This window comes from Danaus plexippus, chromosome 2, assembly GCF_018135715.1.
Source record: "Danaus plexippus chromosome 2, MEX_DaPlex, whole genome shotgun sequence".
NCBI lineage: Eukaryota > Metazoa > Arthropoda > Insecta > Lepidoptera > Nymphalidae > Danaus > Danaus plexippus.
In genome coordinates, this window is record NC_083537.1 from 7,899,566 (window position 1) to 7,924,642 (window position 25,077).

The following is a 25,077-nucleotide window of genomic DNA, read 5'->3' on the forward strand; positions in this document are numbered from 1 at the left end:
TAGCGCACGCTTAAATTTACATTTTTAAACTTTACAATTATGGACAATAAATTTCAAAACAAACATTACTTAGATTATATCATACTCGTGCCTCCTTAATTAGTAAATGTCGTATAGAACTATCTTATTGTTTTGAAGTAGCAATTTTTTTATAATTAGCAGCATGTCTGAGGGTAGTCTTACATATAAGAAAATGTTCATAGCACCTGCCGCATTAACATTGGCTCGTGTTAGTTCTACTTAAAGCACGCTTCATAGCACTCCCTCATTGAAAAACTATTTAAATTTACCACAAATCATCATTGTTTTTATAGTAAACGTACTATTCTTTCAATTCGGTTCGCAGTTCATCGAACTCGATATACCAATTTATTTTAAATAACGATTCCGCACAAAAGAAACTATTAACAGCAAGACAATAAACAGCGACCTCATATCGGATCTAAAAGTGGGTCCTTTCGTTTCGGCCAAACATCGTCTAATTAACAAATTGATTTGATAGAAAATTGTTAATTTTCTAATAAACTATCACATATACCGTTGCGTTCGAATTGATTCATTCATGAACGAAGATGTTCAACACAAACAAAGCATAACAAAATTTTGGGATAAAGGTTTTTTTGGGTTAACTAATTTCACGATCCCTGATTTCTATACGATCGCAGGAGACACAATGAGATATGAGACGCTTTAATTTCATAGTGGATTCGCTAACAATATGGTGTGATGGTAAAAAGCGTTTCATTATTAACCTCGTGATGCGATGGTCCAGAATCGATTTCCTGTAACCGTGACGTTTGTTTAGCTCACAGAAACAGGTGAGGAGAAATAAAAGGAAGAAATCCAATGAAGCCACGCTCCCTTAAACGCTGCCACTTAAATAAGTAATATTTTTAATTAGCTACGCTTCGGAATAAAAAATTAAGTTTAATTCATTAACTGTATGAATTTATTTTGTACGCCTTCGTTAGACGCACTGACGGCAAACAAAAAACAATGTCTATTTAACGTAATACCTCATTAATTCACATTAAACTCGTATAATAATCGAGGTATGTATTATAGAAAACTGGATATTAGCTTTATTCTAATATAATTAAAGGGAGAAAAATGAAATTGACTGAAGATAATTATAATATAATTGAATATACCCGTACGCCACAAACGCTGTCAACGGAAATCGACAATATAAATCATGGTAGCTAATGGCGAGCCGCGTTTTAATATAAGGGATAGATAGATGGTTATCGTTTTAATTGTTTCAAACAAATTTCGTGTGCATTATAATTTGTTGCGTATTGATTTAAGTGTTATGACAGTTTTAAATATTATATCGCGTACAGTTTCACTTAGATATCAAATCTTATTTTGTTGGATGTTTTGAAAACTTACATAGTATTATCTTATAAATCTCAGTAATAATACGAAATAGGAGTATAATAATATATTGTAATAATCTTAATTAAAATCTCGAGTCCGTATATTATTTTGTATTATAATTTTGTGGCTGTTATTTTACAAATATCGATATTTTAAAATTACAGTTTTAAAAACAAGAGAAGGGTTTGTAAAATTAAAATTATAGATACCATTTTGCTAAGTTAGTTAGTATATAGGTTAGTCTACAAATATTATAAGAAACCGGAAATGGTACTGTAAATGTGAATCACTGATGACAGCCTCGACATCCGGACCACACAGTCGCCAGCTAACAATATTATTAAGTATGGATATCTTCACGCGTGTCATCTCTGACCGCAAACTTTTTTGTCTATAAGGTCGAAAATTCCATGTCATCTCCAGTAATAGTAGTCTGTTGTTCACGCCACAGCCAAGGAAAAAAATTTACAAAGCTTCCGATGGCGCCTTATTATTAGCGACTTCCGAAATCGGGCGCATTTTTTACAACGTCTAGCGGGATGTTTGAAAGGGCAACAAACTGACAAATTTTACAGAAAACACAGGTGACTCAGTGACCACAAGAAAAGGCTGTATAAATTGTTCAATTATGATCCTAAGTATAAGACGAAATTTTATATTCGTGGAATTAAATTTAAAATAAATGTTGTCGAAATTTAGGGATATGTTAAAAGGAAATTATTATTATAGGTATTATAGGCTGTTATAAAATTCATTCGTTCTTATTAGAAATAATCTATTGTTGAAATTTAATCAATATAAAAAAAAAATGCAAGTCAGTGTATTCATAACACAAAAATGTCTCATTCAATTTTACAAGTATTGTAAATTAAACTATATAATACAATACCAGTGTAGAAAATTAAAAAATATATGCGTTAGGTATTATTTGAACGGCACATTTAAAAATTTTAATGCTTTCTTATCACCAAGGACCAAATAAATGGCAGACATCAAACAAAACGTCCAAAATTAAATTGGTTATATTTGACAGAGGTGCCAGTCGTGACTTCCATGGCATTGAACCGAGAATGACTCCTATCGACACTATCACACAAGCAAATTTTATAAAATATTGATCCTGATATACAATAACTCTCGAAGTATTTCCGGTCAAATCCCCAGTCTCATTAATTAAAGCGAACAAAAAAAGATTTTTATTATAATTAAAACATAACCGTTGTGTACGTCCATTTTAATTACGGAGCAATTGATTTTTTTTAATTGATATTAAGTTTTCAATTACTCCACAATAATGACTAAGCCCATAACGGCAACCGGCATTATTGAATGGAAACATAGCGTTTAATTAAATATTGCAAATAATCAATCGGCGCACAGGCAATTATAAGCAACCGTTCGACTGAGAGATCACGAGTGTAATAAAGTCGCCACGTATTTGTTTAAGGATTCAATTAAATAGGGCTAATTTTCCACTAATAAAGTTGGGGATTGAGCTCATGACAGGCGGAGTTGGGTGAGCGGTTACAATATGAAGCTATTGGTTGGCGTGCCTCAGGGGCGGGGTTTGGGTCCCATGTTTTATTTGAATTACGGATGATGCCCGGATATCGCTTCTTCAAACCAGTTGTGAGCGCCGCAGCCTCGCGCCCGCTCGCCTCTCCCCTCGTAATTAATTAATGTTCTCATTTGTTAGCTCTATTAATACAGTTCTATCAAAAGTTGTGGTTCCATCCATCGAAGAAAACAAAACTGTTGTTGTTGTTCAATTGACCAAGGTGAGTTTGTATTTTTGACTCAATATTCATAACTCTATTGAATTCCCTTGTTGTTTTCGTATTCAATGAACAACAAAAAACTCTACGGTTATAACTGATACCTTTATATGTGTTATGATATTTATTTGTTATTCGCATAGCGTTTGTCTTGTACATGCCCGCATACATTTGCAATTTACAATTTATAAGAGCATTAAATTGCATGATAGACTGTAAATAACGTGATATATTACATACCTTAGTTATATGTCTCAATTAAAAACCAACATTGAGCGAGCTACCGCAATTCCAGTTATAGAGAGACTCTAAGTAATTTTTGCGTATTAACACGTAAAAGGAAGGAGTCATAACTTAAATGGCTTTGTGGGATAATTAACGACACTATCCTCTTGTAAGTCTTTATGTCTTGTTTAATAATCAAATACGCTTAGCATTTTCTTGATACTTTATGTTATTATATCGACGTCTTTGTACATCAAGTCGTTTAACAGTAATTAGCAATATTTTTTTTAAATCAATACGCTGTACCATAAGTGATAAAATAATATTTCTAGGTTTACTCCGAGTTAGTCACATGTCATTTTGTCGCAATGTCGTTGTGATACAAGTATCAGGCTCTCCTTTTCACAAAGTAATTCATACAGATCATTCCCACGTACACGGCCGGTTGTTTACATAGGTAGCCATATTTACACACACATACATACATGTAGACATAGACGGGTAGTTTTCTATCTACTTATATACATTCCTTTTTATAACCGTTAAACACATAATGTTATGGACCCCAGCTAAAAGTTACTTAGTAGTACTATTATATTACTTAGTTGTATTATTATTATATTAGTATTACTTAGTAGTACTATTATATTCCTTTATTCTATACTATGAGTATAACATTGAAAAAAATAACTAATAATAACCACTTTTACTTATGTATATTGATGGTACACATCATCTGTTTTAAATACACATGTCTATTAGGTTTAGTTTGTGATTATTCTTGTTGCTCAATAAAGCATTATAACATACATGTCTAACTGAGCGATTTATACTCAGTTATTATTTTATATTTGTAAGTCATTTATAATAAACGCTATCTTTATTACTTGGATGAATTTTTCAAATAAAAATTTACAGCATGCAATGGCAAATGAACATAATTCGAGATGAAGTTACAAATTCAACAGCATATTGCAGAGAAGTTCCTGCAAGAAACCCTTCAGTTTCTTATTTGGTTGCTTCTTGCATCTTAATATACACAAATATTAACAGAATTAAATTTCTTAAGCTTTTAAACTGACGAGTTAAAGTATTTTTTAGTTTACAAATGTTCTGGTAAAGACTTAAACTTTTATAAAACATTTTAGAGAATAGTATCTATAAATGCCTTTAATTAAATGTAATTAACAAGAGGGAATTGTAACACTACAAAATGATCGTGTTCAAAATATAACGACAGTTATTAATTAAGTGTTCACTTTGTGTCTCCAAGCAACATTAACAAATTAACATTTGTATCTGTCATATCTATTTATATCTATGGCCTTATCTGCTTTTAATAAACAAAACAAAAAAAAACTGTTAAAAAAACTATTTAACAAGAAATAACAAAACGTTGTCCATAAACAACAAATATGGACAAGCAATCTGACGAGGGCACTTACAAACGACAAACAAAAAAGACACAAGAAAAATATGTGACGGAGACACGCAGCCGTACAAGGCGAGATAACCCTAAAATGAGTACGTAACAAAAACTAAAGTGTACGGGCGAAATTAAAAGAAACGAAGAACCAACTAACAGAGCCTAACGTTTTGTGATAAGATGTTAGTTTTTGGGGCCGTTGTAATTTGTAGAAGGCGCCTGAGATAAAGAGACGCGGCCCCGACGCATGTCTACGGAATGCCCGTAAAATACTTGGAATAATCCTCAATGTTAAATATTATTCAATAATTCCTTATACTGTATTAAAAAAAAACAGTTGTTAGGCATTGCAAATAAATTATGCTGTGAGGTGCATATTAAAGTTTTGTTAAACATTTTTTTCGTGTATTGACTGATGACAAATAACTCAAAATGGACTACGTTAAATAGACTTGTTGGGGATCAATTAAACATTTCCATATTAGTTTAGTTTTTACATTTCCTTATTGCGGTCTGATATAAATATGTATGTATATTATATATACATTCTTTTAATAACTATTTGTTTAGTTTAGTTTACTAACTATTAGTTTTTCTATAGAATCTATGGATGTGATACTTCCAAATTCCGTTGTCCAACACGTCCGGTGGTCGCGTGACGACTAATTACCCCATATCGGTTGGTGACTCTAAACCTTTTAGCGGGTTCGGAGACATAAATCTCGGAGTATCTATCTGACGCCAGCTACGTCCCCATATTAATTGCGAATTGCATACCACGAGACTTAAAGAATTTTGTTTCTTATTACACAAACAGTTCTATTAAAAACCCAATCAACATACGCTTAGAATTATTTAAAAAAAATATAAAAAGTTCTCAAATCATCTCGATCGTTGTAATTCTTCGGTTAAAATCTCTCGAAGTTTTTGTTACAAAGTAAAAGCCATTAATATAATGTGAATTATAAACTCACTCCATTGATTTTTAATTAAAAATCATTCGTACCTCCAACGAACAATAACATTAATTGGTGTCTACTTTTTATATGCAATAACTTCATGTGAAATACCTACCGAAGTTTTGACTTTGTTGCCAAATATATTCTTTACGTGATATGGTTTTAAAATCCCTACATTGAACATTACTGACGTTCAATGTTGAAATAACAGCAACGTCTTGCCGTCTGTGTGAAACGATTACTAAAATATCCTCGGATATTTTTTTTTCAAATATATATGTTTTTTACTTACTTTTAATAAATTCAATTTTTACATTTTAATATCATTTTAAGTAAGCTTAACTTATGGACAAAGAATAAAAGTATTGATAATACTTTAAGAGTAATCTAAATAGGATAGGTATAACTACTGACGATAATTACAGGTACATTTATCAACCGGCTTATTTTGATTTTGGACTAAATGACTTTAATGACTTTATTAAACCTAACGTGATATTTTAGCCCTATAATTTGGTTTGAGATTTCAATATACACCATAAAACCTCCAAGGTTCAACTAAACCTTTAATCCGTCGTTAGGAATAACTAATGTTTTATTAATTATGATTACCTATAGTACGAATAAATCTCATTCAATCAAATTCCTTGCGTTGAGTCTAAAAGCAAAGTATCAAATATTCAGCTGATATAAGAATATAAACGTCAATACGAAGAAAAACATTAAAATATTGAGATTGAAAGGATTTGTGATAAAAACAACGATCAACATCCACATCATACAATACTATCAGGTCGAGACGGTCACGAATTTCAATAGGAAATTATCAAATTAGTTTCTTCATTAACAAAAACTGGACGAAGACTACAAAGGATCATTCGCATTGTTCACAGATTTTTAAATCCTCCATAATTAAATGGAATTCATTTTTTACAACCAGCAGTCCGCATATAAACGGACGAAATGGAACAGTTCGCGTGGAAAAAGTAACAATTTGCCACCCTGTTAGTAACGTGTTCAATATTAAAACAGTAGTCCGCTTTACAAATATCAATGTTAAATCAATAGTGTTGTCCGTCATACGATCTTTTAGTTCTGTTATTATTTAAGATTTTGTATCTGGTTTGGCTTATCATACAAAAACTTGATGTGAGCTGGCTGTTTCTGCGAAGAATCCGAAGAGCGGTTACTGTTTTACACACATAGGAGATGCGGCCAGCGATACTGTAGCCAAATAACTTCATTCAGACCAGTGTCGGAAATTAAGGGCATGTTTATTTATAAGGTGGGCATTTTAATATGACGACTTTATGAGTGGGTGATGAGCACTATGCGGAACAATATGTTCCGAATTTGCAATTCTATAAACGAATTAATATGTTTGAATTAACTGTAATAAAAAAAATATCATATATGATCTTCATATTTCAAGCTGCACGACTTCATATAACTTAATTTGTAAATATATTTAATTATTTATTTAAAATAAAATAGTAATGATTATACCAATTTAAAAGAAATGTGACACAAAGGAAATTTAATTTTATGGTTCATTGCTTTATCTGAGTTTTTCATATCTATGTGATGTTATTATTTGTTTATTATTATTTAAGATTTAAAACTTAACCTACAAAACATCCTTCCGATACAGTGTAACAAGAAACTCGCTCGGTTAATATATTCATTCACTCGCTCATAAATACCTCCATAAGAAGACAAAGTTTAATAAGACATCCCGATGATGGAAGCGCACCCATAATGATCATTGCTGTAAAAAACAAATAGAATTGTACAAAAAGATAAATCGAGATAGACATCTCTATGAAATGAATGACGTTGGAAATACGAGATAGCAATAATTATATTAAGGAGACATACTAAGGCCGTGCACACTTAATCATTCGAGTGAAATAATCCTCAACCGATCACGTTCTAGATTACTTAATTTAAATAAAATTACTTTTTATTGCAAAACAGGACGGATATTATGAGTAATTTAGCTAATAGAAAAAAAACTCCCTCGTCTAATGTAGTGTGCGCACGCCCTAAACGAGCCAGACGAGAGCCACAGCGTGCAACTAATTATACGATGCGATGATCAAATGTCTGTTTTTGTAAAGCACCGTGCACGGATTCAACTCAGAATTGAGTTTTTAATGTATAACTTAAATTGCATTTTTGTCACCCACCGCCCAGCCGGCATTGTTGGTTTTAGTTTTTACCTCCTCTTTATTAAGGTTTCGTGACTCCGGTATAGGATTGACGGGTTTTTTAAATATTCTCATGATGACCAGTAAAACAGCCTTACATAACTCGCATTACAAAGTTACATGTAACAATAAATTTGTTATACAAATAACAAATTAAAGACCTACAAAACAAGAACCAGGCATAAATTTCTGGGTTCGATAGTTTAGTAACATAAAAAAAAACACATGTTATATAATACAAAACAATTCTTTTTTAATGTTGACGCGAATTGCCAATCAGCTAACTAAATAAACGTTTCAATTGGTTCTCATTCTTTAGATCTGGAAGCTTACCATGTGTTTATAGCGTCTGACTAAACACGGATAGTTTGCAGTTTTTAAGTCCTACACCTCCGTAGATACAATGGTATCTGTGGCATGATGTGGCATGAACGAAAAATTATAATTTATCTGTTAAGCGTGATGCTCTAACTTGTTTTGAGGTAACCGAGTGGAACGCGTGTTAAGGTAACCGAGTGGGTTTCATGTTTGTGTGTCGCCGGCCTTATTTCGCCGTAACATGTAGCAACGCCTTGGCACTTTGATTGCTCTCCCTAATTAAATAAACTACTTCTCGGTACAGCTATGCCCTGAAGGCATTCCCTTTCTATAATTACGATACTAATGAAATCGTAAACAGAAAATTGGTTTGATTGAAAAAAAATTAATCAATATAATTGTTTGTAATGTTTTATTGTTGTTTATTTTAATTATAATTGATGCTTGTTTTACGTTATTGGTATAATTAAATTTTATTGAATCTGAATGGATTTGATGTGAAATGGTTTTTTTTTTTCATAAATATGAAAAATATCTCCTCTAACCGTATAAATTAAACATATTAAATATTCAAGTACAATGTCTACACAGAATCTTATGGTCTCTGATCTCTATGCTAGGCTCAAGTTCTCAGCGTCAGACTACATAAAGGGCATGAACAGTTCTCATTCATAAATTTTCCCACAGTACAATATTAACGTAGACTACTGAATGAGTAATTGCAAACGCTTCCTCGGCAGTGACAAGCAAACTTGTAATAAAATAGTTTTTAATAACATTGAAAACATTAGTATCTTAGCTTGAAACGAATGCTCTTTAACCTTTGTAAGACTTGCTCACCAACAACGGGTGATTTTGCGGCCATATACAAGTATCATGAACAAGAAACAACTATAATATGTAACAGTGATATTAGAATAGCAATGAAATGTCATATTTATTGAACACATTATTCCGTGATCCGATAAAATGTGTGTAGTCGCGTGCTCAGCTGCTGACGTGAGTTATAGACCCAGATCACGAGCTGTGGCGTTTTTAACGACCACTTAGAATCTACTTACTTTATGTTTTCCTCTATATTTATTACCCAGCCCGTCTATACTTATATAAACTGCAAAGCGTTGAAATTTTCAAAGATTTTTTGTTCTTGTTACGGTAACATGCAGTCTTTTCAGAATATGTATATGATTTACTCAAACCAAACACAAGGTCTCATATGAAGTGTTACCTTGACCGAGACCGCAGTCTCCTATCTCATGGACCATCATCCTGAGTATTCGTTCGGAGCGTCCGCGGAAACAAGTAATTACCTCGTCCATTTTAATTGAATGGCGTAATTGCAACGAATTCTTTGGAGACTAAATCCCCTTGCACTTCAATCAAGAAGTCTGCTATACCACAGACACAACATCTAGGTACACGCACAGTGTTTAAATATTAATGACAGATAATATATATATACGTAAAAGATTAAAGGCTTAAACGCCTCGACGCCATATTATCAATTTATTATTCTTTTTATAAGCCATATCTTATTCTGATCAGTAATTTGTAACTATATATAGATCTATGATAATTAATTAAAGGAAGTGATATCACAAAAGTATTAATGTTGATAATTTCCTGCAAATATTATTAACTATTTCAATACCTACTTACATTTCCATGTGTTTATGGTTGCCCTAAATCTTTTTTAATTAAATAATTTTGTTATTTGTCTTCGTCATGATCCCATGGGATTATGTTTGGATCTGATTAATGTTATAAATAAATTCTAAATACTATTACATAATTTGATTTTATTTTTTTGTTACAATTATTTCAAAGTTATCACCTATCTCTTTAAATTTTTATCAAAAACCAGTTACACACTGTTTCCATTTAGAAAATAGAAAACATGACACTAATGAAACCAAACATAAAAATCAGATTTGTTTGGGGCATCCAAATGTTTTATTATTCTTATTCTTCCAAACTAAAACTAAATTCCCGCGACAGCTGATAAAGTTACGGCAGCCCACTCTAAATTTCATCTCGCCTCTGACATTCTAACAATGTTAAAATATAACGCAAGGTTAGACAATAGTTAGAATTTGTCATCACAAAAGACGCCGCCTCCCTCTCGAAATAGATTTAACATGGAATGCAGTAAATTGATCAAGGAAAGAAATATTCAATTTTATATAAAAATAAATTATGAATATGCTATTTTAAAATACCTTTATTATAAATACCACCGCGAATCGATAACTTTAAGACAAACAGACGATTTCTCGTCTTAAAACCGAATAATCCGCTTATAAAGAGCGTGGAATCCGTCAAAACAGAACAAGATGAATGTTCTTATTAAATTACTGAGAAATACCATCTCAATAATATTTATAAAAATACGAAAACAGACTCTAGTACCCTGGTAATAAAGAGACACTAAGTGACATAGTTATTGTTGTATTAAAATGTTTCACGGGTTATTTCGCAGATTTGCTTCTAAAGCTGAAACTTAAGTCTCGATGCGTGTAAATGTTGCGTCACTCTGACATTTTTAAGTTGACAGATAAATTGTTACCATATAATTTTTATTAATTCATCGATGATTAAAATTTAATATGAAATTCCAAGTAGTTCATAAAAGAAATAATAAAATTGAAAGTCATTTAATTATAGAAATTGTTACGCTATTTGTTTATGATTATAAATTATTTTATCAACCTGTCTAAATATAAAGTCATATCTAAATCGCCTTAGTCGTTCCGGAGATTATATGTACTTAACACACAAATATGTATAAATATAATTACAATATATAATCTTTTAAAAAGATTCATAGAGAAACATTATAATAAATTGAATTTAAAAAATCAATCTCTTAGGATTATATAAAATGTATTAGAAAATATGAACAACATCAGACAGGATTAATATGTGATAACTGTCTAGCAGATGAGGCACATCCTTTAATTAGAATTTAGGACGAACGAGACGAAAGCTTCTCAGCATTCCACGGATTCACCTTACGAGTTCCAGGTCCATCGCGTCACAGGATAGGACCTTCAACAGTGCCTGGGACTTGCGACCCAGGTGTAGGTAAATGGCCCCTATCTTAGGCGCGTTGTTCGCTCACCTCCATCGTCCAAGCTGAGTAGCTTTGGTCAGGTAGAGAGAGGTCTCTACCTGACCAAATTTGAAACGAATCTACTAGAGCTGCCTTCGAAGTACTTTCTAAGAATGAATTCATGTTAGTTCTGGACAGGCCCAAGCCTTTTATTAGGTTATAGAGAGATTTAGCTGTTATACCTCTCGCTCCCACTTCTACCGCTCACAAATTTACGACGAACTTATTCTTAGTGAGTTATTTAGTAAGCTCGTAATACTTGTTGGCCTTGATGACATGGTCTTTAGGGATGAAGAAAGAAATAGAAAGTTAAATTAAGCGAATATTTGTATAGCAGAACTGGTCAAAAACATTATAAGCGTATCTTATCAAATCTAAGCAACTACTCCTGTTGGTACAAATGTTCTCTACGAAAACAACATCTAGGAGGAAAAGCTTCATAACATTAGTGCAATGCTGTCACTCCTTCTTTAGAATGTTTGTATACTATAGTTAGTTATAGCTGAACTTTTACTTTGTTTGTAATTCGCTTAGGTCGGTGGCTGGAACAAAATGCGGTTCCTTTCATCTAGAAAAATGAGAATAACTTTCAAGGCTGCGGACAGTCGTACACAAAATCCGCTGTAAAATGAATCGTTGTTTGGTTATAAAAGATTTTTTAAAACGTAAAAATTTATATGTTTTGGGTGAAATTATGATGTTAAGTCATCGTGTTTTGAGGATTATTTACAAGCGATAACAGTAAGAAAAGATTTCGGAAAAACATAATGATGTGAAAACAATTTATATTCTGTATCTACTACATTGTATCTTTCCAATGTTGTAAGTCATAGTTAGTACAAAATTAATTTTCCATTTAATTATAATATATATATATAGAGGAAAAAACAAAAAAAAAAGGAAAATTTTACACAAAGACTACGCCACTGAGAATATTTCTGTCATTAATTCAATACCTAATTAGTTTTTGTCCGAATAAATATTCTAATAAAAAGAATTCTTATCGTCACCGGATATCGGTGTTTTAATTCAACAGAGATAGCTTAATTCAAATACATTTTAACACGAAAAATTCATTAAATATAAATCGTATTGATCTAGAATTTAAAAATTTATAGTTCCAGAAGGAACGTTAACAATGGCCAATTATTATAACCATATTAATATCTACAATAATTGAATTACTACTTACAAGGAATAAGCGCGCAATAAAAATGTGTCCAGACAAGGTGCAATTTTATAAACAGCACACATTAAGATAATTATAGTTGCTTGATATACATCACATAAACTTATAAATAATTGTCGTTATGCGGTTAAAGATCTTTGTATTTAAATCGAAATCTAATTTATTAGATAAATCTATATTACTATAGAAATAAATGAATAAATGACTAGTAATCTAATATTACAGTTAAGTAAAACATAAAACAGTGATCGAAGAAATAACTTTTTACACAATTATTTTCTAACTAATTTTATTGCACGTTGCCACGTGTATATTAACTATTCAGAATTTATACCACAGATATTCAAAGTTTCTGTAATAAATTGAAAACGTTGGTGTTAAAATGAAGACGACAGTTTAACAGCGTATAGCGGTTTAGCCCGCAGTGGAACCTTCCTTAAATGACAGTCCAAAAGCTTTTATATTTTATCCACGATATATTTTACTATCTTATACGAATGTTACTGAAATAAACATCTTGAAACTAGTAATTTTTAAATTGATGATGCTAGGAAATACCTTATAGGAATAAGCAGTTAAAAGCAATAGAACAACGGACAAAAAAAACAAAAAAAGTTTTATTCCATCGACCGTTGTACAACACGTCAGTGGTAGATCCGATGTCCTATAACCACTTACGTTATAATTACATAGCACACTTCATTGACCACGACATGGATACATTTTGGACCCTATCCTATATGGCATAAGGGTGATTTTGTTAAATAATAATATAATACTCGTATTTGTTGGAAATTAGCACCCGCACGTAAATGGGTGAAGTTTAAATTATACTTGCGAAAGTGAACAGAGTGACCATTTTTTAACCTGGAATCAAAATCAACTATATTTATTTAATTATATTTAAATAAATACACACAAACATACAATGAAAATTGTTGAAGTGATATAACATGTAAATAATTCTTTATTTTAAGGAAAGTGTCATCAATTTCTAGATAGACTTAAACGTGTCTTAGTAATGAAGGACATTTTTCATATGATATATAATAGATAAAATATTTATGAAATATCTTTATCCTTCAAAACTACTAAGTAGTGTCGCCCTAAAATGCCCGCAGATGCCCACTTACAAGCACCTTAAGGCTAGAACTTCAAAACGCCTGACACGTTCTTATCATTAACAAGAACATCTGGCTAACAACTTTTTAGATTATCTTCTAATAAACGTTCGATCCTCCAATACAAGTAGCATCAGTAAATAATAAATAAATATAATATCATTTAGACGTAAAAAGAAATAAATTGCATTGACGTGAGCAATCACAATGTTTATGGTGTCTGTAAATAAAAAGTAAAATAAACAAGCTTATCACAAGAACACTTCGTAAATACTTTGTTTGTCTGGCTTTATATAAAGTTATCAAACCGTGAATCCCTAGTGTGGAACAGTTTATATGGGTAACGTAGGGGGCTTTTTTAACGGGGACTATCACACTTGAGTAACTCATGACTTGAAAGTAATACTGGCGTCATGACTTAATCGATAAAAATATTAAAATGGTAAGCTCAAACAAAATTATACCGTTTTTTGCCAAGCTTGAAATACAAAATGATACTTTAAAAATCATATATTACGATATTTATTCTATGATAGCCATTTCACCGATTAATGTGGAACGATTATTCGAATCGATTTTGAATAAAAATTCTATAATAATGTATATTAAATAGTGCGTAATTATTTATTTCCATCGAGCAAGCCTTTGAGAGAGGACTGGAAGAAATTTCACTAGTTCATAATTAAATGTTAAACATACATAGCCCCAAAGCATTGAAACGCTATAAGAAACTTTATTCAAAGACCGTAATGTATACTGCCATAAAATTTCCATACTGGGGCAATCTTAAATAAGCATGAGGCATTCCGTATGATTTATATATCATATGTTGTTAATACCAACCTTTAACCACCATGCACTATTTTTTTCTTATCATGCTAACAATGCGGCCGTGAGAGTTGTTTACTATTTAAGAATGCAAATAAATCTTACAGTCGATATATTAAGTTAGCGTAATTGTTCCTTAGCACGTAATCATAACATGCGGTGTGAAAATGTGTTAAGAATTTTTATAGTTTCTTGCCGATTATTTGATACAAATTACAATGATTTACAACTAAATGCATTCGCAAATGTAATGTACGCCATAGAAAAATGTGACTCGTATACATACATACTTAATAATTTTGTACTTAATACTTTGATATTTAACTACGATTTATACCAAAATATTTTGTCCGATAAAATACGTATGTAATACGTAGCTGTTAATAAAGTATTGTCATTTTATGCTTCAGCATTGCCCTCTTAGTAGCTACTTGTTATCTATAAAATGTCTCTTCTACCTCTTTCTAATTTTACCATATATGAATACTTACAGAAATTAGTTTTAAACTCTTTTATTCCAATTTATTTATATGAATTAAATACTTTAACAAGCATATATATTATACCGTGTTTGAAAATATCAATCCAAATATCTTATGACATTGACAGTGTTGCAAGTACAAAATAAACTAAGTTTGTTTGATTAATTGTTGCTAAAACAAGTTAATTAAATAACTTGATGTGATTTTACAAACAAAAGTTTCAAATAATTTCAAATGGATTACTTAAATCTCTCGACGAGTTTTTATATCACTTAAACAGTGCATATATGTAGATAGTTAAAGTTGTTTTTTTTTTCGTAAAAAATCATTTTAAGTTTACACGCACTCAAATAAACGCTTTTTTAAAAAATCTTATTCTTCTAATATCCTAATATTTAATATATATATTGTTATATTTACATATATCAATTATATATTGATGTAAGTTTACAGTCTATAAAAAAACACATACTAAGAAAATATAATACATTTTACTTAATAACAGAATTCCTAACATCTAGATATAGGATCTATTATTTCTTTGCGACAGTTTTTCTATTGCAGTCCAGATATAGATTAAGATAAAGACCTATTACTATAAGTAGATGTCGCCAAGCCGTATTTTTTATGCCATGGCTTCATAGAGCGGCCATGATTAAATGTAACTATATTTGACATTTAGTAACAATATTCACACTGAAGAATCTCCCCGGAATGACGTACATATATGTGTGTCTGTGTGTGTGTTGTGTGTTGTGTGTGTGTGTGTGTTATGTTTATTTGAATACTGTAATGTATTCTAATACATTTTATATACAAAAAATATCGTATCTTCCACCCCACAATCACATAAACTTTGTCTTAAATTTTACATTCGTCCGTTCGTCCTATTCTCTTAAAAGCGATACAAAGTTTTTGCTTTATCTATAATAATAAACTGATAATTTTATTCGCATAAGAAGATATAATATTGAACATTATTATATAAGGCTTTGTTCTCGGAGAAAATGAAATATACTTATTAAGGAAACATTTCAATTTATAATTTAATTAACATGTTATTTATCCTCATTTTACTACAACATTTTGAACAAAATAGTGTGAGTCACTTAAAAATTCACAATTCGATTCAACAAATAGACTAACAAATACTTTTGGATACATAATGACCTTAAATTGATGTGCTAGCGCAGAAGACGAGTGTAAAAAAAAGGAAAAAAAAAGGTTTATAATCCAGTTATACCAAAATTGTGACATGTTTGGTTGTAGGTAAATATTTACAGGAATCCATAATTAAGTATTTAATAATAAAGTCTTTAAAAGCTTCTTATAAAAATAGACTACGTATTAAAATTAAAGGACTCGTTCCTATCACATCTTTAAGAGACGCCAGATTTAAATTTAAATGTAACTAGAATTGCAAACAAAAAATAATACTCTAAATTTAAAAAAGGGAAGCAATAAATGCAATTAATATAATCGAGGAACCCCACCAATGCAATAAAAGTACACTGCAAAAAGTCACAACAGATTACGTTATTTGATTAGACCTAATTACATTTCTGACCGTAATTAACTCTCACGTATATTATTCCCTTTGTTTCGTTGCTGACAAAATGGCTTTGCTTTGATATATGTTTTTTGTATTCTAATATCAACTCTATGTGTATATAATAAGGGCTATCAATTTTTATACACAAACAAAAAGATTTGTCGAAGTAGATGTCTTGCGTTGAGATAACTGGCCATGTTATTAGCTACAATTTACGATGTAAATTATAGCGATTTGTTAATACAGTTGTTTTATTAACAACAGTTTTATATTTTTTCTACAGATTGACACACTTACATTTTAGTAATACATACATATAATGAAAAACAAAATTATCATTATAATAGCCTTGAATAGCTTAAAAGTTAAATAATTCGATATAAATGTTAGTAAATAATTTATTATTTAAAAAATTATTAGTCGGTTTTAAAAATGAGTCAAGAACAACAAGGAATAGAACAACTTCCTATGTTATGTTATATTATTTTATATAAATATTAATATATTTAATAACATCTATAAAACTAATTTACAACAATGATTGGAACTATCAGCGAACACAATTGGTAGCGAAGGAAATTACGCTGTGTGACATCATACTCGAATATAATTAAGAGAAAAACCCATAAAACGGGGAATATCGGATACCTTGACTGACTTCGCAGAAAGAACCGCTAATGTTGCCATTAAAGTTATTAATATTATGTAATAATTGAAGATAAATAAACCGCTCTTGCAAACAAATTATAACTCAATCTAAATTAAAAGAATATATAGGTTTTCCTTAAACAAAATAGCTTTATACACTAAGTGATCAATACGAAATATATACAATGAAATCAGTTTACTAAAATAACAGCCATTGAATCACGGATGACTGTTTGTACGTATAATTAAATTAGTCATATCAACGTTTATAATGAATCACAATTCTTAAAAGAACCGTTTATGTAATTATTTATAATGAAATGAGGAAAATTATGAATTCTTTAATTATATTCCTTATTATAAACATTTTTATTAATTACATCAAAGAAAATCTACTATACCGATTATCAATCAGAACATTTTGTCGTCTTTATCGACGTATGTATTTCGTCAAATGGAGAATTTAAATTCTCTAATACCTTATCTAAAACAAGAGCGATAATTATCAGATTAAGAATATTAAGTTATCAATAAAAATGTTGTCTCTTCTATAGAATAGGAGAAAACATGTGAGGCAAATCAGATACGGTTTTTCCAACGCTTAACGTAATTTGTCTTCGAAAAACCCAGTGAGTGGAAACGGATTGAATCAATTACACAACAAGATAAGATTATTTAGTTTATCAAAGTCAAAATGCAATCGTCGTGTTCGCAGTTATACGTATAATTATGTCTTTACTAAACCAAATTTATTTCTTTCATCTCGTTTTATTAAATGAGCAAGTGCAAGTGACTGCAACACCGCTTGGGATACATTTTTCTTTATGTAGAGCTATGTGTAAACTTTGTTGGTTAGAACACAATAACATGGGTTTAATTTTTAAAAATTACCGTTCAGGAACAATACGAAGTTTCAACTGTCTGATAAGATGATATACGAAACTGACTGACATTCTAAAAACTTTTAAAATATTTGTTTAAAAAATCATATTTCGACTGAGGTTTCAAAACGCACCGAGCTGGAATAGTTAAAAATTTAAACTAACATTATTAACTTATGTCAGCACTGTGCAAAAGGAGTCCTGACAAACATTCGGGTGATCAAGTCAAGAGGATCTGCAGAATTGTCAGATATGAATTAAATCGAGTCCCTGAATTATTTGAAAGTAAACAACATCTGTTGAATATTATTTATATTTTATACATCCATTAATCACTTATTTGTAGATTAAATCAATGGTCACTTTCTTATCTCATTAGTTTTATTATCATTTCTTTGTATCGATAACGCAAAAGGAACCGCGTCTAATATTTGTCAAGGAAATGCGAACTGTGTCTGTCGTTTAACCCGTCTGTGCATTTTTCAACAAAAAGTTCTCACTGGAAATAACGTACGTACGTATAAGTGTTTTAATGCAATTTAGTGTTACGTCAAATCATATTATAGTAAGTAAGTATTTGTAGAATAATTTATAAATTATACCGTAAAAATTGTCGCAATTGGTCAATATTAAGATAGTGACAGTTTATAGTTAACGTTTGTATATAACAAAAATCTTGTAATATATACCTTCTGCCTCGTTATTAGACTTGTCAAAGCACTATTAACTCAAGTTTAAAACAGATTGCATGTTTAAAATGGTGCTTATTTTAATTGAACTTGTGTTCATAATTAACCCAATGTTTTTTTGTTACTTAACAAATAAAAAAAAGCTAATTTTAAAATCTATATGGTTATGAATTATATAAAATCTTGACTGGAGTACATCTAATGCTCTTAAACTAGTAAAATTTTGTCGTCATAGTAATTTGCAGCAAAAAAACGTCTTGCTAATTTGTTTATAATTTGTGTTTTATAGCTTCCTTCTTGTTGAACTAAAACTGAGTCCAACGAGATATAATTGTGCTAAGTACCTTTGGAATTAAGGCCCCTTTTTATTATATATAATATGACTGCTTATTATGTGACACGCACGTCTTATTAAAGGTCTGAACCAATTGTGAAATATTAAATCAAATAGCAGGAAACGAAACAATACCTTAATCTCCTAGAAAACTAAAATTATATTATCTCAAGCTAATGTTTCTAAAACATAACTTTTCTTGGACAACAATAACAGCTAGGCTCATTAATGAAAAGACTTGAACGGTTTTTTTTATAGATTATATTACTATTTCCATGAAAGAAATAAATTCGTGTTTTTGCTGTCATGTCTTTACGAGAATTGTTTTTGACATTTATATAACATTCTTGTCAAAGACGACACGAGGTGTTACGAGAAATAATTATAACGCATAGCGTTAATACAATTCTAAGGAGACATTGTCAAAGAGGACGCAACTAAACTGTTAATAAAATGTTTTAATACAATTTCAAATGAAAAGAACTACTTTTTAGGCTTGAGGCATAGCTATACTAACTAAGTGAACGATGTACGTATATTGTAGTGTTTTGGGTCTCCTCTAAAAAATATCGCTTCACCGGAATACAAATCAATCTAAGGTGAAAAAGTTCGTGAACACTAAATGATGTTCGTTTAAGAAAGAGATGAGCTGATTAATTTATTATTAAAAATCCGAGCAGATTTTTTCTAATTATACATTAGTAACATTTATTAACCATGGCTCTCAAAGAAAAATATCCATCACAATAGTTATATGCACTCGACAGTTAAGAATCCACGTACAAACACACGGACAGGTGAAACGTATAACACCCTGATGTATTACTAAGGGGATGAAGAACCGTCTTGATGCGTTTGGTGTGAATGAAACCTAAACCACCAGAGGTTGACATGTAATAGCTTACCAATTACAGGCAACGCCATAATAAGAGCGTAATTAAGTTAATGGCATTAATTTATTAAATGTCGATTGATCACGAGAACCAGGGGTCAGGGCTAGTTGGTTAATAATGCAATTATAAAACACATATATAGATAAATAAATAAAAAGTCGTTTCTCTTCCTCCAAATAAAGACAGATTATTATTTCTTAAAAGGCCTCCTGACGATATGGAATTTGATTGAATCATTCATTAAAATATATCGCATATACCCTATAACGATTTGTTGTTTTATAACATAATAGTAAGTTGGATTTAAACATATAAATTAATTACATGTATAAATACAATAGAAATTAAATCACTTGAATGAAATCAAATAAAATACTATTTACAATTAACAAGATATCTATTAAGTTGACATTTAAGTAAATAATTTACTGTTTCAAACTGTCTAATACTGCGTATTGAGTATTGACCCATAACCTTCAGTGATTTAACAGTAAAATAACATCACACTAAAGGTTTCCCTGTTGTTGTATTATATCATGGTCGTTTAAATCTCAATCATGACTCAAGATATGTAAACATATTAAAAAAAAATATTTTTAGTATATTTCTCATAAAAAAATAATTAGTATATCAAAAATATATGTAACTGACAAAACTGCTTTTGAATACTTTACAAAAGTCTTAAAATAAATGGAAATCATTTGCTTAATATATATTAATAAGACTTCTATTTTCACTTGGCAGATAAAATATCTTTATTTATATAGATTGCAACAGCACTTATAAATAATGAAGAATGTTATAATTATAGTATCGTTGGTTCTAGCGAAATGACAGTATCAGGAAAACCGGCAAATTCTGTTTTTAGTTACAAAAGATACAATATGATGAACGCTCATAATAAAATACGTCATACAGTTTAAAGTTCCTAAACTATTTGAAGTTAAACCTCAAATTGCGATTGTCTAGCACACGGCTAACACATAAACAACTGTGCAAAGGCTCTCCCCTATATTTATAAAGTTATAAATTCTATTCTTGCCGCACGTAACGATCTGTAATTGCCTTGTGTTTTTGTTTATGCTGATGACAGCTCAGTTGTGGAGTGGTATCAATCTAACCCTAGAGAGAATTAGGATCAATCAATTAGCAGTAGGAAAGAGAAGCCAGGTTAAGGCCGATTAATTTTGCTCTTCAAGGAACTCGGTGCCCTTGAAAAACTGCGACACTACTTCACGCCGATTACTTAAATAAACCACAGGTCTTGTTGTTTTAAAAATAGGCTTATTAGTAACTACAACCTCGTTAAAACCAATCCAGTCAAGCTTGAGTTCAGGCAAATAATAGCCTCTCGATAATCTATGGGGTACACTTTGAGTGCAAGAAGAAATTTATCGCTTTAAATCCTGCATCCCCTTTTTATCATCGGACAACAAGACGCACGGAAATCCTCCATCCTGGTTCCTCGTGCCCACGACCAAGGTTTGGAACAGTTTTCCTGCGTCAGTTTTTCCTTCCAATTATAATTTAAGTGTCTTCAAGACACTTAAATTATAAATGGTTCACCATCTACCGCTTCATTTCTAACTACCAAAGAGTAGAATGACAGTCGTGCACTATTCTGTCGTAATTTAAAAAAAAAATCTCTTATTTATATTAAGGGATTCTTGGATCTTATAAAAAAAATTACCCCAAAATCTGTAAAAATCTAACAATGTGAGTAAATAACTCAGTATTACTTAGGTAATTTAGAAGCTGATCACAAATATCAAGCATTAACTATTCCGACATGCTAAAGGTAATGTCACCCGTTAACCGTTAAGAGTACCTCACTGATCACACCTCTATATCGTAAATTATGTAATTTTTTTTTTAATGAACATCCGAATTAAAATAAAACTATTAAAAATTATAGGTATATCATAATAATTTATATATTATTTAAATACTCGCAAAAAAATTCTAAAAATTTCATATTCCTTAGTTTTAATAATATATATATATAAATTAATTAAACTTCGACATTTAAAGAAAATATTTAAGTAGGTATGATAGCTGAAGTATGATCTAAGTAGCTAATTAAATGATTTAACGAGAAAAATATTCGATAATTTTTCTTTAAATTTTTCTGCCAATGAAACTACTTGGATTATCTCGCAAATAGCAAAAATAGCCCCTCATACTCTGCACGACAATCTAGATCAGCGGTGTGCTCATAAGAGCAATACTATACAATACGTCATAACATTCTAGTCTAAAATGCAATCACTAGTCAGAGATCTTAATTTCTCAAATACTGGTACAAAGCCGTGACTTCACACGACAAATTATACTCCACATTGGCTCTAAATTTATACCTAATAATATGAATAAATTTGAATCAACTAAATCCAGTACTTCCACTTCATTGGTAGGATTTAATTTATCAGAAATATATAATTATTTCAATGAATACACTTGACATGTTTTCATGCTAACAATAAAAATTTGCATAAATTAATTTTCGCTATAAATTACATCAATTATTATGTTGTAATGATTTAATAGGTCTGGGAATTAAATATCATTCATTATATCATCATCATATTACCAATTTAAATTTTTAATTAAAATTTTTTTATTAAGGGAAAAATATACGCCCCTGACCGGATTGTAGGTACATCATATTTTAAGTATTTGAGATTTTTTCACGAATATAGCAATTTTTATTTAACTATAATCTAGTATTTTTTTATTTTCAACCCGATGTTTTTATTACTTCGGAGTAATCCTATTTAGGAGAGGTGGAGGTTCTAAGAGAACGTGACTTAATGTAAAATTAAAGAAAATGTAACATTGAACATGACAGACATTGAACAATACCATTAGGGGGGCAAAAATAATAAAAATTTAAATTATAATTTATAGCCTTACAGTACTTTTCTCAGTATCATACTTATCTCTATTAGTCTCACACAATTTATCGAACCATATCAAATCCACCAAACTATGGAATAATGTTTCAAAGGAAGGCTGGAATTCTGCAAAGTGTCTTAGATATTTTTAACTTATGCTATTCCAATTTATCTTATTAAGTAAAATTAATTATTTGTTTGACAGCGTATCTGTTAAAGTATCATCTATATAAGCTTTTTTAAATATTCTGTATAAACATTTTCTTTTTTTTCAACAAGAATGTATTCCTCAATGGCATTTGATGTATTCCTCTCATCTAAGGTTATCTGAAAGTGATTGATTATTACTATAGGACTACCATCGTTTACTGTCTGTATTTTTTTTTTTTGCCAATTGTATATTGTCCAGTTCAGTTCAATAAAATATAAATAAACAAAAATAAAACTATAAATGTTATATTACAGAGTACTACCACCAAGATTCCTATCAAAAGTTCACTGGTATGGGGGTATCGGAGGTTCAAAAGGACGATTCTCCAAGAACAACTCCTGAGCTTTCACGAAACGATCAGTCCCCTTCAGAGCGACCACCCCCCGGCTCTGCAGACAGCGATGACCCAGACGACTTCGCCCCCAAGAGGAAGCAGAGACGATACAGAACAACTTTCACCAGTTTCCAGCTCGAAGAGTTGGAGAAAGCATTCTCTAGAACTCACTACCCTGATGTTTTTACGAGGTACAACAGTTTTTTATCCAATTTTTTTTTTTCATTTGGCCATGTTGTCAATTCAACAAATATTATACCTTATAAATTAAATAATACTGTGATCCATATAAATGAAAGTTGATTTAAAAGAAAATTACAAAGTATGTATGTTTGGGAATAACGTGTGGTAAATTTGAAAGAGGAACCGTCAACAAAAAAAAAATTGTTACTTATTTTTATAAATTACGTTAAACAAAAAACCTACGTTTTTCATATTTTTTTTATTATTCATACATTTCTGGAGATTCTATATGTAAATAGAATAAGGAATTAAGACAATCCCTTTTTTTATTACAACTGGATAGTTGTTAATAATCTTTCCACCCGTTGAAAGGTGTATATAAAGTCGTAGGTGGTGAACACTTTATTTCGGCAACAATCTTTACAGTCTCATATTGAATACATCCAAATTATAATTTGAAGAAACAAAGTTTATATGAACACGAAAACCTTTTTGTACATACGGAACACTAAAACCTAAAATCTTTAATTTAAAAATTGTCCAATATATATGTTTAGAGGATGTTATTACGTGAGTCATATCTCGGAATCTTTCTTATCTTTTCAGTAATAATAGTGAGTATTTTCATAGATTAATATTAATCATATCTAATAGTATTAAATAATTTAATACGCATTTCCTTTATTGAATTTAAATATAAATCGGCTCATATGATGCAAAAAATATGTTTGTAGACCATATATGAAATTCGGTGATTTGGTAACACTCAGAAAAACCACTTCGTTCTTTTAATTGTATTAAATTTATTTAAAAAATTAAGAAATTTATTTTTTAATTCCTCTATAAATAGAGAGATTAAAGTAATCATGTTTTCGTAGCTTGAGCTAACCATCAATATCCATATATTTAATGTACCAAAACATGTCCAGATTTAAATACATATGTAATCGTAAAAAATATTTTCTTTTGTTATAGAGAGGAGTTGGCGATGAAAATTGGATTAACGGAAGCGAGAATACAGGTATTTAATGTTGCCAGAATATTATAAAAATTAAAATTAATTATTAGAAGAAATAATGAGAATTAATAAGTAATTGAATAAGAAAAAAAGACGGAGTAGTTAATTTTAAATACAAGTCATAATATTATATTGATAGACGGTTCATTTAAATTATATGCATATAAAGAATATACTCTTATATTTATTTATATTAATCTAGCAGTCGTTTCAAAAGCAATTTTACATCTATGCCTGAAGATTGGTTAAGGTAAATGTACTGGTTGGTTAAGGTAACATTACACGACAAGATTTCATGACTCCTTTAAGCGAAATAATCTCATTAATAAATATAACTATATATTAACAATAAGGTCATATAATACAATATTTCTTGTAAAATATAATTGGACTCCCTTATAATCAACCTTAAAAA

At 30.3% G+C, this 25,077-nt stretch overlaps 1 protein-coding gene across 1 annotated transcript in view; it reads left to right on the forward strand.

Moving 5' to 3' along the window:
- LOC116765276 (homeobox protein aristaless-like) overlaps positions 1–25,077 on the forward strand; it is a 40,774-nt gene that overhangs the window by 11,022 nt on the left and 4,675 nt on the right. The window contains exons 2-3 of the mRNA XM_032654713.2: positions 23,382–23,652; positions 24,620–24,665. Of these exons, the coding sequence (XP_032510604.1) occupies positions 23,382–23,652; positions 24,620–24,665 (317 nt within the window). The remainder of the gene's footprint in view (positions 1–23,381; positions 23,653–24,619; positions 24,666–25,077) is intronic.